The 14,576-nt window shown below is 39.9% G+C and overlaps 1 protein-coding gene and 1 long non-coding RNA gene across 4 annotated transcripts in view; one reads left to right on the forward strand and one right to left on the reverse strand.

Annotated features, from left to right (window-relative positions):
* Positions 1-10,816, reverse strand: part of LOC116410421 — a 33,440-nt gene extending 22,624 nt beyond the window's left edge. Inside the window, exon 1 of the long non-coding RNA XR_004222386.1 lies at positions 10,740-10,816. This is a non-coding gene — a long non-coding RNA (uncharacterized LOC116410421). The remainder of the gene's footprint in view (positions 1-10,739) is intronic.
* On the forward strand, positions 3,595-13,318 carry tmem125 (transmembrane protein 125). Of its 3 annotated transcripts, none has more exons than XM_004913959.4 (2): positions 3,595-3,925; positions 11,976-13,318. In XM_004913959.4, the coding sequence occupies exon 2, from the start codon at positions 12,391-12,393 to the stop codon at positions 13,039-13,041; it is 651 nt and encodes a 216-aa protein (XP_004914016.1). In that variant the 5' UTR covers positions 3,595-3,925; positions 11,976-12,390; the 3' UTR covers positions 13,042-13,318. The 3 variants fall into 3 exon arrangements, with proteins under 3 accessions (XP_004914016.1, XP_012817019.1, XP_004914017.1); XM_012961565.3 differs by having other exon boundaries at positions 3,595-3,916; XM_004913960.4 differs by lacking the exon at positions 3,595-3,925 and adding an exon at positions 10,955-11,042.
* The last annotated feature ends 1,258 nt before the right edge of the window (positions 13,319-14,576 follow it).

A 14,576-nucleotide genomic window follows, 5' to 3' on the forward strand; every position in this document is an offset into this window, starting at 1 on the left:
TGGTTTTGGTTATGAGGCATTCATTTTATTTTATCTCATGGTAAGCAAAGAGATTTTAACTAGTGATGTGCGGAACGAGTAAAACTCAACCTGCGCATAACCCTTGCCCAACCCGGCTAGTCCCCTCTATTTATCGACCACCTGCCCAACCACGCTAGTCCCCTCTAATTTATATACTGCTGCCTGCCCCGCCCAGCTGATGATGTCCCAAAAGAAGAGGAAGCATGCCTATAAATCCAGTAGCCAGCAGTGTAAGGTCGCAGACAGAAGAGCTCAACCCCAACCTGCAAATGGTTTGCTAAGGTCAGCCTACAGATCACTAAGGGTGAAGACACAAGCAGCGATTAGTAGCCGCGACTTTTAAAAAAGTTGCTGCAACTAATCCGCACAGCACAAAGGGCTTGTAATAAGTCCCAACGACTTGTATAGAAACCTATGGCGGTAAGTTGCCGAGATTAGTTGCCGTGAATGACTTTTTAAAAAGTTGCACCTATTAATCACCCCGTTTGTATTAGCCCTAAGGGTGAAGACACACTGAGCTACTAGTATCACATCTACAAAATTAGACAGAGCCAGTTCTCAGTATTGTCTATGGCAGGGTATGGCAGAGCTACTAGTAGCAGCTACCTGTCGTAGCTACTAAAATAGACAATGCTGACCATTTTACTGATAATTGTCTCTTCATGTGTTTTAGCAGAGGCAATTCTCATTATTGTCTATGGCAGGGTATTTTCTGGCATTTAGTAGCCACGACAAGTAGTTGCTTCTAAGTAGCTCCGTGTGTCTTCACCCTAAGGGCTGTGGCACACTCTGAGATTAGTCGCCCGCGTCAAATCTCTGTTGTCGTGGGCGACAAATCTCCCCAATGTGACATCCCACCGGCGAGAATTTAAATAGCCTGTGGGATGGCATACGCGGCGCCGCGATCACCGAAGTGTCCGCTCGAGGCAACTTCGGTGATTCCGGCTAATCGCTGTGCCGCGTATGCCATCCCATCAGCAAATTACATTCTCACCAGTGGGATGTCATATCGGGGATATTAGTCACCCGCAACAACGGAGATTTGTCGCAGGCGACTAATCTCAGCGTGTGCCAAAGCCCTATGGGTGAAGACACATGGAGCTTCTAGTAGCAGTTACTTGTCACAGTTACTACAATAGACAATGCTGATCATTTACTGACAATTGTAAAACGTCTGTTTTAGCAGAGGCAATTCTCAGTATTGTCTGTGGCAGGATATTTTCTGGCATTTAATAGCTCTGAGAAAGTAGCTGCTACTAGTAGCTCCGTGTGTCTTCACCCTAATTCTAACCATAGAATTTGTATATTATGTCAGCAGAAAAGCAATGGCACACGCTGGTTCTAAAACGAACAAATGACCTTCCTCGCACACCCTTGACTCTCCAAACAAAATCAGCTCTCGGTGCACACTGCTGGGGGGATTGGCACCCTCCAAAAAATTCCAAATAGCGACAAAAGCACTGGCACTCAGGGCTACAAACGGGACTAGCCCTTTAAAAATCTTTATTGCGGAGGTGCAACATTTCGAGGCAAAGCGACCCCTTTGTCAAGCATGATTCTAGGCATTTTTATCTGCCTGTCTAATAAGTTTCGTTGGAGTTGATTTAAAACACTTGACATTGTCCTGTGTTTACTTCTATGGCAATGTCTCCCTGCATGGGTACACTGACTAGTCAGGCAATTCAGACTCTGTAATTCCAAGGCACAATCACTTGCCAAGTGAGTTGCATGCAGAAGTCTCCCATATAAGGGAAGCGGTGGAGGACATTTTGAGGCATTGCCCTTTGTAGGATAAGAACACATTATTCTGACATTAGTGAGGAAACCTACGAAACTAATGTTTAACGAGACATTAAACCAGCGTACATGAGACAATCAATCTTAAAACTGATAGCAATGGCCTTGAGAAAATATTGCTGAGGTGTCTCAGTGCTCATTAAGATATGATTCTTGGTTCGGGTTGATCAGAGTCTTTAGCCAGTAGCACCAGAGTTTTACATATATTTATAAATATGTTCTACTACCTTTTACTGGTAAAACTGTGTGTTTATGTCAGAAAACCGTTTAAATAGCATAGCTACTGTACACCCTATTCAACTTCCAATATGGCTGCAGGGCCCACATTTGCATAGCACTTGATTTATTTAGAATAATATTATTTTAGTATTTAAGTGAAGATAATCAGGGGGTCAGATGTCAAGGCTTTTACATATCTACATAGTGAAAACCTATGCTATTGGTTCTTTAATTTAGTTTATCATACCAGTCTACATCAAATTTTATGATTTTTGTGATGGCTTTTAAGGTTAATGACACAACAGTATATTTCCTTCAGTGTCTATATGCACCTGGAAGTTGCCTAATATGTGACCATCCTATCATCTGTATTAACCTTTCAGCCCATATTGGTCTGGAGCCTATAGTCAATCATCATAAACAATATGCCCAAGGCCAGAGTCACACACAGCGGATCCTCCGCTTTTCTCAGCCTGCATTTCCTATGCAAGTAGAGAGAAGCAAATAATGTGATGAAACCAACCAGTTAAATAATAACCCCTACATATAACATACGATTAAGCTACTGAATATATATGTATCATTGGATGGATGCAGATTTCTAATGGACAGTTAATGCTTTGTCTGCTGCAAGTAAAAATAATAAATGTTACGCTGCAGCAAATGTGTATTCCATCCAAACCTCAAAATTCTGTTGTGAATGCACTTCAAAATGCAAGCGTTACTACATAAATGACTTAAATTACTGACTGGTAAATAAGACTTTTTACATTTTGTATTTTTGCCGTATGAAAAGCTTTATGCAGGGGCAAATGCATAATTGGGGGTCATTTGCTAAAGAGTCAGGGCAAAGGTAAATGAGTGCGTTTGGTCATTTTGCCACTGCTTTTTTCCATGCTGGAAATGCCTGAAATTTTTATAGCTTTGCAGAATTTATTATTATTGTTATCGTTTATCCATATAATATGCTGTTTTGTAAATTGTAGATAGAATCTATTATTTTCCAGTTATTAGTAACAATTTACATTTTGCTCAAAATATGTATTATTTATCCTAAAAGCAGCAACACTGTACACAGCTGTGCAAACAATAAGCAGGGCAACCAACTGAAACAAGTGATCAGAGAAATGACAATGAATCTTATGTTTTACATTGCAGAACCTTGTGATTATGTCATGTTTTCTCTACAATATGTTGGGTTTATCTGCCACATACAAACAGGAGATAACCAGTGTGTGTGTGCAAACATAGCTCTCACTGTCCCCAACTGGGTGGAGAAAGTGTCTTCCTATCTAAAGCTCTATAAGGGATTTGTTTATCATCTTGTCTCTGTTTACTGGGATTGTTATCTCTTATGTAAATTGTTCTACCCTCTGGCACACAATGGCCTTTGCGTGCATATAAGGAAACACCCAAGCAAAAACCTAACATCGGTAGATCAATGAATTTTATGAGAAGGAAAGTTAAATATAAAATGGCAATGAAACAGGGATAAAGCAAGTGAAAACTCAGGCGGGGGGAGGGAGGACACCAGCTAAAAATGAGTTGTTCAGTACTAAGATAAACCTGATCTGAGGCTTTGGCATTCTATAGCAGTGCAGGTAGAGCAGGCGTATCACCTTGCTAGGAATGTACCAGCCCTCATCTTTGCTGTCACCAGCGACTGCAGCCAATCAGTGACAGTATCAGCTCTGCTGAAGAGGAAGAGATAGAATTTCCACCTGTGTAGTTGTCAGAACAAACAAGACGCACCGAAGAGCTGGATGAAATGCGAGGAGGCTTTTAAAGGTTACACAGCTTCAGTTTTTGATTTTCTGGAACTTTATTCCTAACTTAACCCTGGCCAGAGAATTCTGCTCCTGGCAAGAACCAGCTACAGGTGAGACAGGTAAGGACACACTTCTTTTTCTCAACGTGCCAACAGTGCAATCGCTAACACTGCCTTTACATGGCAGGAGTGATCACCCCTTAGGTGCTGGAAGTAGTCATTAGGCATGGAGAAGTGTTCATTTTGAAATGTTATGTACTGATCATAGCATAATTTTGGTTAGTCACAATTCAGGGTGCCAAGGCCTACAAAATGCAAAAGTCATGCTGACGGCTGGTTTCTTTTTTCACTATGATCAAAATAAAAGGGTTTTATTGGTCCTAAAACAATGTGTAGTGTATAGCAAAACTGGAGAAGTGCTGGAAATATCCATTTATTTAAGCCATGGAAAGTTTCCAGGGTATTTCCTGGTAGTCATGCAGCTGTGTATTTTCTTCCTTCTACCTTTCTTTATAACAAAGCATGGGAAATCTGAGTAAACTACAACATGAAATAGGAAAAAATCTGCTATGTATTTCTTACAATGCAATGTTTTACCCAGAATTCCTGCTTTATTGCAGACAGTGCAAAATCATGTATCTGCCACTAGAAGCAAGCAAATCAGTGAAGCAGAAACAATACTTGAGCTTATTTGTAAATATTACACAAGCTGTATCTGCATCATAATAGCTCCCATGTGAGTGAGGCAATGCCTTTGCCTTTCACGCATTTCATTTGCACCCAGGTGCGCAAAATATGTGACTACAGGTGTAAACTTTTGCACCTGCCACTGCACCGGCTAATAGTAAATAAGGCCCTTTGTCTAGAGCTATCAAGCCTTCAGTTCTACAGAGGGCTACAGCAGTTCTATCAGGATTATTAAGCAGAAAGCTTAGTTATATAAGTAAAAACAAAGGTAGATAAAAACAAAGCTGAGTCTTTCAGGTGTCTGGTTAACTGAACCTTATATTAGAAAGTTGTAGCCTGTAACTGATTGCTACCCTATAACTGAAGAAACTCACAAATGTTATAATACAATTATAAAAAAAATTATAATAGAAAAACATCAGGGTCATGAGGTATAGTGGATGAGCTTAAGTGAGAGTTCCTACTCATCAGCACTCTTGTTAGAAGACAGAATTACTAAACCTGGGGGATTTGACAGTTTTGGACCAGTAGAGATACTAAAATTCCACATGTACAATACAATGGAATTTTAACTGTAGCCTGGTGCCAGGAATACAGTGAGTGAAACAGTAGACATTAGTAATACTAAAGGGCATTTGTACATCCACAAGGGCAATTTTGAGCCCAATCACCAGCATTTTTTTCCCCAGAAATTCCAGTGTTGCTTCTGTCACAAAGGATGTGCTTTTGATGCAGTTGCCAAAATGTACGCAACTGCGTGTTCACTTTGTAGCAAATTGGTTGTAGTTTTGCCAAATAGTTTTGAAGTCTGCTTAGCGTTATTTCAAGTGTTTAGAGTGCGAATAATGTGTGCACCCTACACTTTAGGCACAACTGCACTGCAGCGATTGATATAGGGTGCTAAGGGAACCCTAGAGCTACCACCTGGTCAGGAGGTGGCAGTAGCTCCAGGGTTCCCCTGCATCAGTAGTGCTCAGTTTGGAATGGAAGGTAGAAAGATTAAGCGGCGCCAAGCACAACTATTCAGTACATTTAATAAAAGAGGTTTTATATGCAATGCACAAAAGACTGCATGCAAGGCGCATGGACTGTAACTGCATTTGCAGTCATGCTAGCCTGTAAAACTGGACAAACACTAGAAGACCTGACAGGCAGTCTTGGCTTGTAAATAGGCAGACTTTCTAATCCAATCAGTCTTAAGGTGGTTAAATGGGCAGATTTCAGCTTTTCATATCCCCTTCTTTTAAAGTTTGGCCCTAGGGCCAAACTTTAGCATTAGCACGTTATTGCCCACCCAGGGTGGGCATATCAGCAGAAAGGTATGCTTGTTTGGACACATTGCCAAACATGCAAATTTTACCGTGTATGCCCACATTTACAGGCCTTTATCACAATATTTATATGCATTTTGGAGCATAAAACTACAATGTAAACAAATATATGAAAGTTTTTGCACACGTGGCAAATTAGAATTTTCATGGTATAGCAAGGATAATGACTTGCATGCACACATTCAAATTATTGCTTATTTATTAAACAGTTGCGAATTGATGGAAATTAAGTTACATTTTGAGGAAGCCTTCACATGTTATTACATAAGCAAAAGAGAAATCATTTAGAAGCTGACCGATAAGGAAACACAAATACATGACAAAGAGTGACAGAGGTCAACACAGAGGTATGTGCACAGGTATGGAGGAGAGGCTCTGAGTCAGGTTTACTAGGAACACTTAAGCTCAAGACTCTCACAAGCGCATACTTGTGGCTCACGTATGAAGTTTCAGGCTCCTCCCACCACATACTGTAAGATATCATCACACTGATCATCACAGATAAGATAAATAAAATAAGAACCTGAAGCATTCAGGGATTCAGACAATGTTCCTTTGCAGGGCTACAAATGCAACTATCTGTAATACTCGACTAGATAGGTCCTCTGCACCCTTCAGAGCCTTCCAGACCTCATGCATCAAACCCCCAGTGAAAAAGTGCTTTTATTTTTATGACATACACAGTGTATGGCATAAAAATATGGCAATTTTGCACTTTGTCTCGTGCTCCCCCCTACACATATTTTTTGACTGAACTATCTGTAATATACAAGGAAAGAGTACACCGTCAAACAGAAACAATGCATTTTAAACAGCTTTTCTAGCCAGAAATTTCTCAAGCTGAGTTCAATGGAAAAGTCTAGGCCTGTGGTAGTGTAAAATAATCACATTCATGTTGGAAATAGTCTGGCATGAAAAGACATGTAAAATTCTTGGCACCTCCAGTGAAATAACCGTTATATGTCCTTTAAAGAATAGGCTCACCTTTATAAAGCCTGCAATAATGCATATGGATTAGTTATGTGATCTCGATCTTTAAAAATAAAGCGATACAAACACACACCGAAAATCCACAGGAAGGTGTCAGTATTGTTAAAAACAACATTAAGTTCCCCAGAAGCCAGCCCAGCCTAGCGCTACTTGTGAGGCTAATGCCGGACGAGGCGTAGGGCGTATATTTTTGGCAAGTGAAAATACGCCTCCTACTTGTGCCTGCCCCCGAATGAATGGAATACTCTCGGGTGCAGGCACATGTAGCCGAAATACGCATAAAAATGCAAGAGAATGCAAAGTCTCACGTTTTTATGCGTATTTCGGCTACATGTGCCTGCACCCGAGCGTATTTCATTCATTCAGTGCAGGCACAAGGTAGGCGATTTTTACAGTAACGGGTGTATTTTCGGCAAGCACTTTTCTGCTTGCCAAAAATATCCGCCCTACGCCACCTCTGCCATCAGCCTTAGATAACTGAGTTCTTTCAGTCACACTGGGCTGGGGCAATGCTTCAATAGGCTTGAGTAGAAATTAAAACAGCACAATAGCCTACTGAAGGATCGCACCGCCTCCAGCTCACTGATCAATGCAGCTGGCTCTCTGCTACTGAGACATTAGGCTAATGTCAGACGAGGCGTAGGGCTGATATTTTCGGCAAGCGGAAAAGCGCTTGCCAAAAATACCGCCCTACGCCTCCATCCGAATGAATGAGATACGCTCGGGTGCAGGCACATGTAGCCAATATACGCATAAAAGCGCAAGACTTTGCATTATCTCGCGTTTTCATGCACCCGATGCGTATATCATTCATTCAGCTTGCCGAAAATATCAGCCTTGCGCCTCATCTGACATTAGCCTAAAGGGGCATAATTATTAACATTGTAACTTGTAGGTGACCATACAAATCTATTTGCTGATTGGTTGCAATTAGATTTGCCCTCCATGTAATATCAGCGTGTCGGCTGTGGTTGGTACCACTAGGCTGGGGTGGTTTAGGGGGGCCTTCTGAAAAAAAAGTGCCAGTGGTGCCATTTTTCCTGTGGTTTCAAGCAAATGTTGCAGTGCTCTGGGCTGAGCACATTCAGAATATTGTAAGCTTCCAAACAGTACAGTATTGTGTAAGCATCAAGTCCAATGTGCTGCAAGGAATGTCAGGGGCCACATGAAAGATGGGTAGGGAGACAGGTTAGCAAGTTAGGTTACCAGAGGGTGTCTAACCAATTGGCAACCATCTTTTTTTTTTTATTTACTCTCCTTGTCCTTTATGTAATTAATTGAAAGCTGTATGTAAAACAATGGCAAATAGGGCATTTAGTCCAGCAAAATGCAATTTCAAACTTTCAGTCGTTTCCAATTATTTAATAAACAGCTGCAGCCCACATAACATTTTACGCAATATCTTGCCATTGAGCCACTGTACATGATTGGACATACTGTAGCATAAAAAAAAACTATACATTCTCCATATTTCCAGTTTGTTATGGTAATTGCATCCCCCATCTTCTGTACTAACAACACTTGTATGATGTTTCTATTTAACTGAATGGAAAATTATCTGATGCAAATAACAGTTAGGATTCATTTCCTTAAATTACTGCCCAGACCGCTTTAAATTTGGCTGATAAAAAAAGATTTACAAAAGGTAGGGCCTATTTATCACACTGTGCACAATATTTAACACCAGAAAACAATGTAAAAAGCTATATAAAATAAATGGAGAATTTATCAAGGTGTGTGCTGTATTTTACCCCACTTGACCACTGGATTATTTTGCAATTAAGTTCATTAAAGTCAATGGGAAAATTTTAAGCAGCAAGTTAATTCTGGCATGAAAAAACACACAGACAAAAAAACTTGCAATGCATTTTTGCAATAGCATTTTTAAAAAAGCTGCACGCGATAAGTACAGCATTCTTTACACTGTGATATCTAGGGAGGTTTGGCGTATTTAGCTACTGTTTTTTACACAGTATATGATAAATTAATGTTATCAGTTTAACATTCAGAGACATTTCAAGAAAATCCAGCTAGAATGGCTGCACTGACTGCAATATAAGTTAAATGCAATCAGTACAATATGCATCTCTTTGCACTGTCCCTGAATTCAACTGATCTGGTAACCTATGATAAATAGGCCCCATAATGCTCCTCACCTCCTGAAGTTACGGGGACCAGAATACCCTGTGTGCAATGCGGATTTGCTACAGATGACTAAACAAGACTTACCAAGTGCGGGAACTGAAGGCATAACTGGGGCCATTGCACCCAAACATACAGTATATTAAAAATGAGCATTACCCTGGATAGCCATTTGGCCAGCTATACACTTGGGCCCCTCAGCAACCACTGGGGTAGCTCTACATTATTACATTCCAGTCTGTACACAGTCTATGTTTTTAATTTTCCCTTCAAGCAGACAATAATGTAGTTGTGCATAAGCATACTGCAGTACGTGCACATATCTACTCCGTTTACATTTGCTTTGCAGTATGAGCAATACAGCAAATAGCACTTCTCTCCTGTGGGCCTCAAAGCATTTTACAGCAATCAAGCCATTTTTGAACAAGAGTCGGGAATATGAATAAAGAAGGGCCTAAATAGAAAGATAAGTAATAAAAAGTAGCAACAATAAAATTGTGCCTCACAGAGCAATAGTTTTTGGCTGCTGGGGTCAGTGACCCCCCCATTTAAAAGCTGAAAAGTGTAAGAAAAGAAAGGCAAATAATTCAAAAACTACAAAAAATAAACAATGAAGACCAATTGCAAAGTTGCCAAGAATAGGACATTCTATAACATACTAAAGGTTTATATAAAGGTGAACCACCTCTTTAACTTTTAATATGTTATAGAATGACCTGTACTTAGCAACTTTTCAATTGGTCTTCATTTTTTAAAGTTTTTGAATTAATTGCCATTCCTTTTCTGACTCTTACCCGATTTTAAATAGGGGTCACTGACCTAAGCAGCCCAAAAGTATTGCTTTGTCAGGCTGCAACTGTATTGTTATTTTTTAATACTTTTCTTTCTGTTTAGGACCTCTTCATATTTTGGACTCTCATTCAAACTACGGCCTGGCTGCTAGGTTACACTGCACCCTAGAAACCAGATAGCTGCCAAAGTTCCAAAGGAGAGCTGTTGAACAATATAAAAAAATAATTAAAAAATAAAAAAACAAATACAAATTGCGAATAGCACTCTCTTCATCATACCAAAAGGTAATTTAAAGGTGAACCCTGCTTTAACCTCTAGGCCAGTCATCCCCAGCCAGGGCTTTGTAAGTAACATAGTAACATAGTAAGTTGGGTTGAAAAAAGACATACGTCCATCAAGTTCAACCATAATGCCTATATATAACCTGCCTAACTTCTAGTTGATCCAGAGGAAGGCAAAAAACCCCATCTGAAGCCTCTCTAATTTGCCGCAGAGGGGAAAAAATTCCTTCCTGACTCCAAGATGGCAATCGGACCAACTTGTACTAAGAGCTATCTCCCATAGCTATCTCTAACATGTTGTTCACCACCCCCTTTGATGTTTCTCCCAGGGGCCTCAAAGTAGGTGCCCATTTTTAAATGTCTGGCTTGGAGGCAAGTTTTGGAAGCAAAAAAAAAACACTATTTTACTCTTGTTTAGCCTCCATCAGGCAAGCAGTCCACATGGGGCTACCAAATAGCCAATCACAACCCTTTTTTGGCATCCCCAATGATTTTTTTTTATTTTTGTGTGGCTCACTACACTTTTTACATCTGAGTAAAAAAGTTTGGGGATCCCTGCTCTAGGCCAACTCATTTCCTAATATTCACTTCAGGAGGCTTTTGTCTGCAGATACACAGGGTATACTAATGAAAGTAAATAAAGTAAATAATTCTGGCACTGTAAAGCGTCAGATCAGTTACAAACACGATGGTTATTAACGTGTCACTTACCCACACAATCAAGTCCCCACACGCGATAAAGAGCGAGTGAATGACACCATGAAGCCGCCAAGAGCAGCTCATTCGTTCTCATGAGAGAACACAGGGTTACAGGCAGCCCCTCCCCTCCTTTGTCAAACTAGAGCCAGAGAAACTTGGTGACAGGGAAACCAGTTGGTGACAAGAGTCAGGCACCGTGACAGCATCAATAGCAGAGAGGCCGAGCGCTCTCCCTCTGTAACTGCCGGATCCCCAGCGAGCCCCGCTACAGTACTGACCCCCAGCCAGTGGCCCTCATAAGATGTATTGAGGAAGGTAAGAAGGTGGCAGGACTGATTATTAGCGCTCTGCGTTATGCAGCGTGTGTCTGATTGGTTAAAGTATATATCACTCCACGCACCAATGCCTTTCCATTACTGCTGTGTGACTGAGTCTGAGAGACTTGAGCAAGAGGCTCCTTATAGCTAACACCTTTCTTTTGCATATTATATGAGGAGACCATAAGCATGATATTGTCTGCATCATCATGAGTAAACTGTATTATTGAGGAATTCATATCAACTTTGAATTCTAAAACAAATAACCATAGCCAAAAGGTTAATACAGTTTATTAACTACAAATTCCCTTATGCTATATTAGTCGGCCTGCTGTTAGTTAGATAGAAAAACCAGTATTTGTTTTGGTTCCTGATTTTTTGTGTTTGTGTCTCAGCCATAAGGGTGAAGACACATGGGGCTACTAGCAGCAGCTACTTGTGGCTACTAAAATAGACAATGCTGATCATTTACTGATAACAGTCTCTACATGTGTTTTAGCAAAGGCAATTCTCAGTACTGTCTATGGCAGGGTATTTTCTGGCGTCTAGTAGCCGTGAAAAAGTAGCTGCTACTAATAGCTCTGTGTGTCTTCACCCTAAAGAACTGGTTCATTTGTGCAGGTCATTTCTGTTATACTTACCTAGAAATCAGCCCTCCTATTGTACTGATCTGGGAGCTGAACAGCAATAGCAAGTAAAGTAAGCCACAGCAATATTTGAGTAAATATTCATTTTATTACCTATTTTTTCAGTAATCATTGCGTTAAATTCATTTGGTAAAGTGTCAAAATGTGTTGTTGATTTTTTAAATCTCTGTCTCTTTATCAACACACTATTAAAACTACCGACATGCTAGCCACCCCATGCATCAGGAGGAGAAATGTGGAAAAACATGCAATTCTAATGAGTTAATTTCTTTTTTTTCTTAAAGGCAAAAATTCATTTTAATTCACAAGAGGGACACACACACGATCCATATTGCATGAAATACCACAGGAGAAGAAGGAAGCAAAAGGGATGTTGTGACGCTAAATTTCTGTAATCTTCCTGTCGGTGGGATGTGCCTTCCTGTCACTGTGTCCAAGAGCTATGACTTTATGTCAGTGTTTCTCAGTTAAGCTGGATCACAACCACCAATAGGTTTGCTTCCTGTATTGTCTTACTGGACTCTTTCAGCTCCCTGCTCGCAATGTGTGCTTATCATACTGTAAAATGGTATTCCTTCGAGGAATCATATACATGGGTTGTGGTGCAATGCTTCTGATGACCAGCGCTTGTGCACATCTTGGGGCTCCAGGTTTACTCCAGTTGGAAGTTCGAAGCTCTTTGATCCTTTGTCATTAGAAATGGCGCTGTCACCCCCAAGGACTCCTCCTGATCCAAGAAGGATGCAGAATGATATCCTAGAGGAGCACACAGAGCTTTGGTGGTTCAGAGAGCCTGTTAAATCAATACTGTGCTACACTTTGGCTGTGGTTCTCATTTTAGCATGTGGTGTTGGTGGTATTGTACTCCTGTCTACCACAACTAGTCGCTCTGGAGAATGGAGGATGGCTATAGGGGCCACATTATGCATTCTAGCACTGCTAGTCTTACTCAAGCAACTACTGAGCTCTGCTGTGCAGGATATGCATTGTGTTCAAAGGCGTGAACACATTGACATGCTGAAGAGTGGTGGCTTATCAGACACTGTGGTCTTTGTATGCAGTTCAATTATTATCCTAGTATGTGGTGTGGTCCTACTTGTATTGTCCTTCTCTGGAGAAACACCTGGATCCTCTACAGTACTGATCACCATGCACACTGTAGGAGTCATACTCATAACTGTTGGTGTTGTTATGCTTTTTGCAATTTTGGTATACATGATTGTAATAATATGCAAATCTTGTGTCTCCAGTCGCTTTCATCCAAGGAACATAAGTGTTTTCTTTATCTCTGGGCAACTCAGTGGAACACATCTACAGAATCCAACCTCCAGTATGGCCAACCTTATCTAAAAAAAGTGCAGCAAACCAAAACAATAATCTTATCTTTGCTACACACACTGTTTGAGCCAGCAAAAGATATGATTATATATCAGAGTCTGTGACTTGTGACTTCTTGCTTCATATGCACATAAAATGGACAATGAAATATTTTCATTTAATTCCATTTAAATGATGCAGGATGCTAAGAAAGATTTTCATGGTAAATATATTTGTGATACTTAACCTGGGGAATTTACCTCATCAATAAAAACGGACATGTCCTACCTTAACATGTTCTAACATACTAGGGAATTGTTCTGATATGTGGTAATATAAACACAGCCAGTAAGGTTAAAAGAAGAGTAATACAAAAAAATGAAACTGTATCAAAATTATTAAAATATAATGTACTGTTGCCCTGCACTAGTAAGCCTGAAGTGTTTGCTTCAGAAACACCACTGCAGTTTATATAAATAAGCTGCTGTGTAGCCATGAGGGTAGTTGTTCAAAGTGAAAATAGGGCTACATGGCACAGGTTATATAAGATAACAGATATGCTCTTTAAAACACGATCTCCTTTTTTTCCAGCTTGAATGGCTGCCCTGTGGCTATACGAGCTTATTTATATAAACTATAGTAGTCTTTCTGAAGCAAACACACCGTCTTACCAATGCAGGGCAACAGTACATTATATTTTAAATACAGGTATCCAGAAAGCTCCAGATTATGGAAAGGCCATCTCTAAAAGACTCCATTTTAATCAAATTATTACATTTTTTAGAAATTATTCTCTTTTTCTCTGTAATAATAAAACAGTACCTTGTACTTTATTCTAGCTATGATATAATTATTCCTTATTTAAGTTACTTGAGTTTAGGTTACTTAAGTTTAAATGATCTAAAGTAGATTTAAGGTATGGTGATCCAAATTGCAGGAAGACTTCTGGAAAACCCCAGGTCTCAAGCATTCTGGATAACAGGTCCCATACCTCTACTTTAAAACAAAACTTTCATTTTTTGGTGTTACTGTTCCTTTAAAATGAGCCACAAGGAACAAAATGCCATCTATTGTAAATAAAATACATATAAAATCTTCCTAAAAAAAGTTACACCATTGATCATCAAAGACAGAAAATTAAACATTAAGGCTAATGGTACATGTAGCCTTTTCTCTGCAGGCAGAGAAAGCATTCATTTTGCCCCCTACATCTTTTTGTTGGAAGTCTCCCCTTTGTGCACAGTGACAGGTGGATTGCATTTATGTTGCTGGACTCAATGGGGAGACTGGGGGGTCCAAATCAATCTGATGGAGCAACCACTACATGTGACATTAGCCTTAGACTTAGCTTTTCCATATTTTTCCTTTGTATTTATGCAACTAATATAAAGTGAAGACCAATTAAATAATTGCTTAGAATATCTATATCAATAACGTACTAAAAGTGTATTTAAAAGTAAACTTCCCTTTCAAGTGTAAATGGTTAAAAACACTGCTGTGGTCCAATATGGCTTACATTGACTGTCATAAACTGTAAAATGCCTAAAAGTAACAGTACTGGCCAGTAA

This window comes from Xenopus tropicalis, chromosome 4 (genome assembly GCF_000004195.4).
Source record: "Xenopus tropicalis strain Nigerian chromosome 4, UCB_Xtro_10.0, whole genome shotgun sequence".
NCBI classification, from domain to species: domain Eukaryota; kingdom Metazoa; phylum Chordata; class Amphibia; order Anura; family Pipidae; genus Xenopus; species Xenopus tropicalis.

Bases quoted from the DNA above. Each gene is read 5' to 3' on its own strand.
- tmem125 (XM_004913959.4), top strand. From the start codon at position 12,391: ATGGCGCTGTCACCCCCAAGGACTCCTCCTGATCCAAGAAGGATGCAG.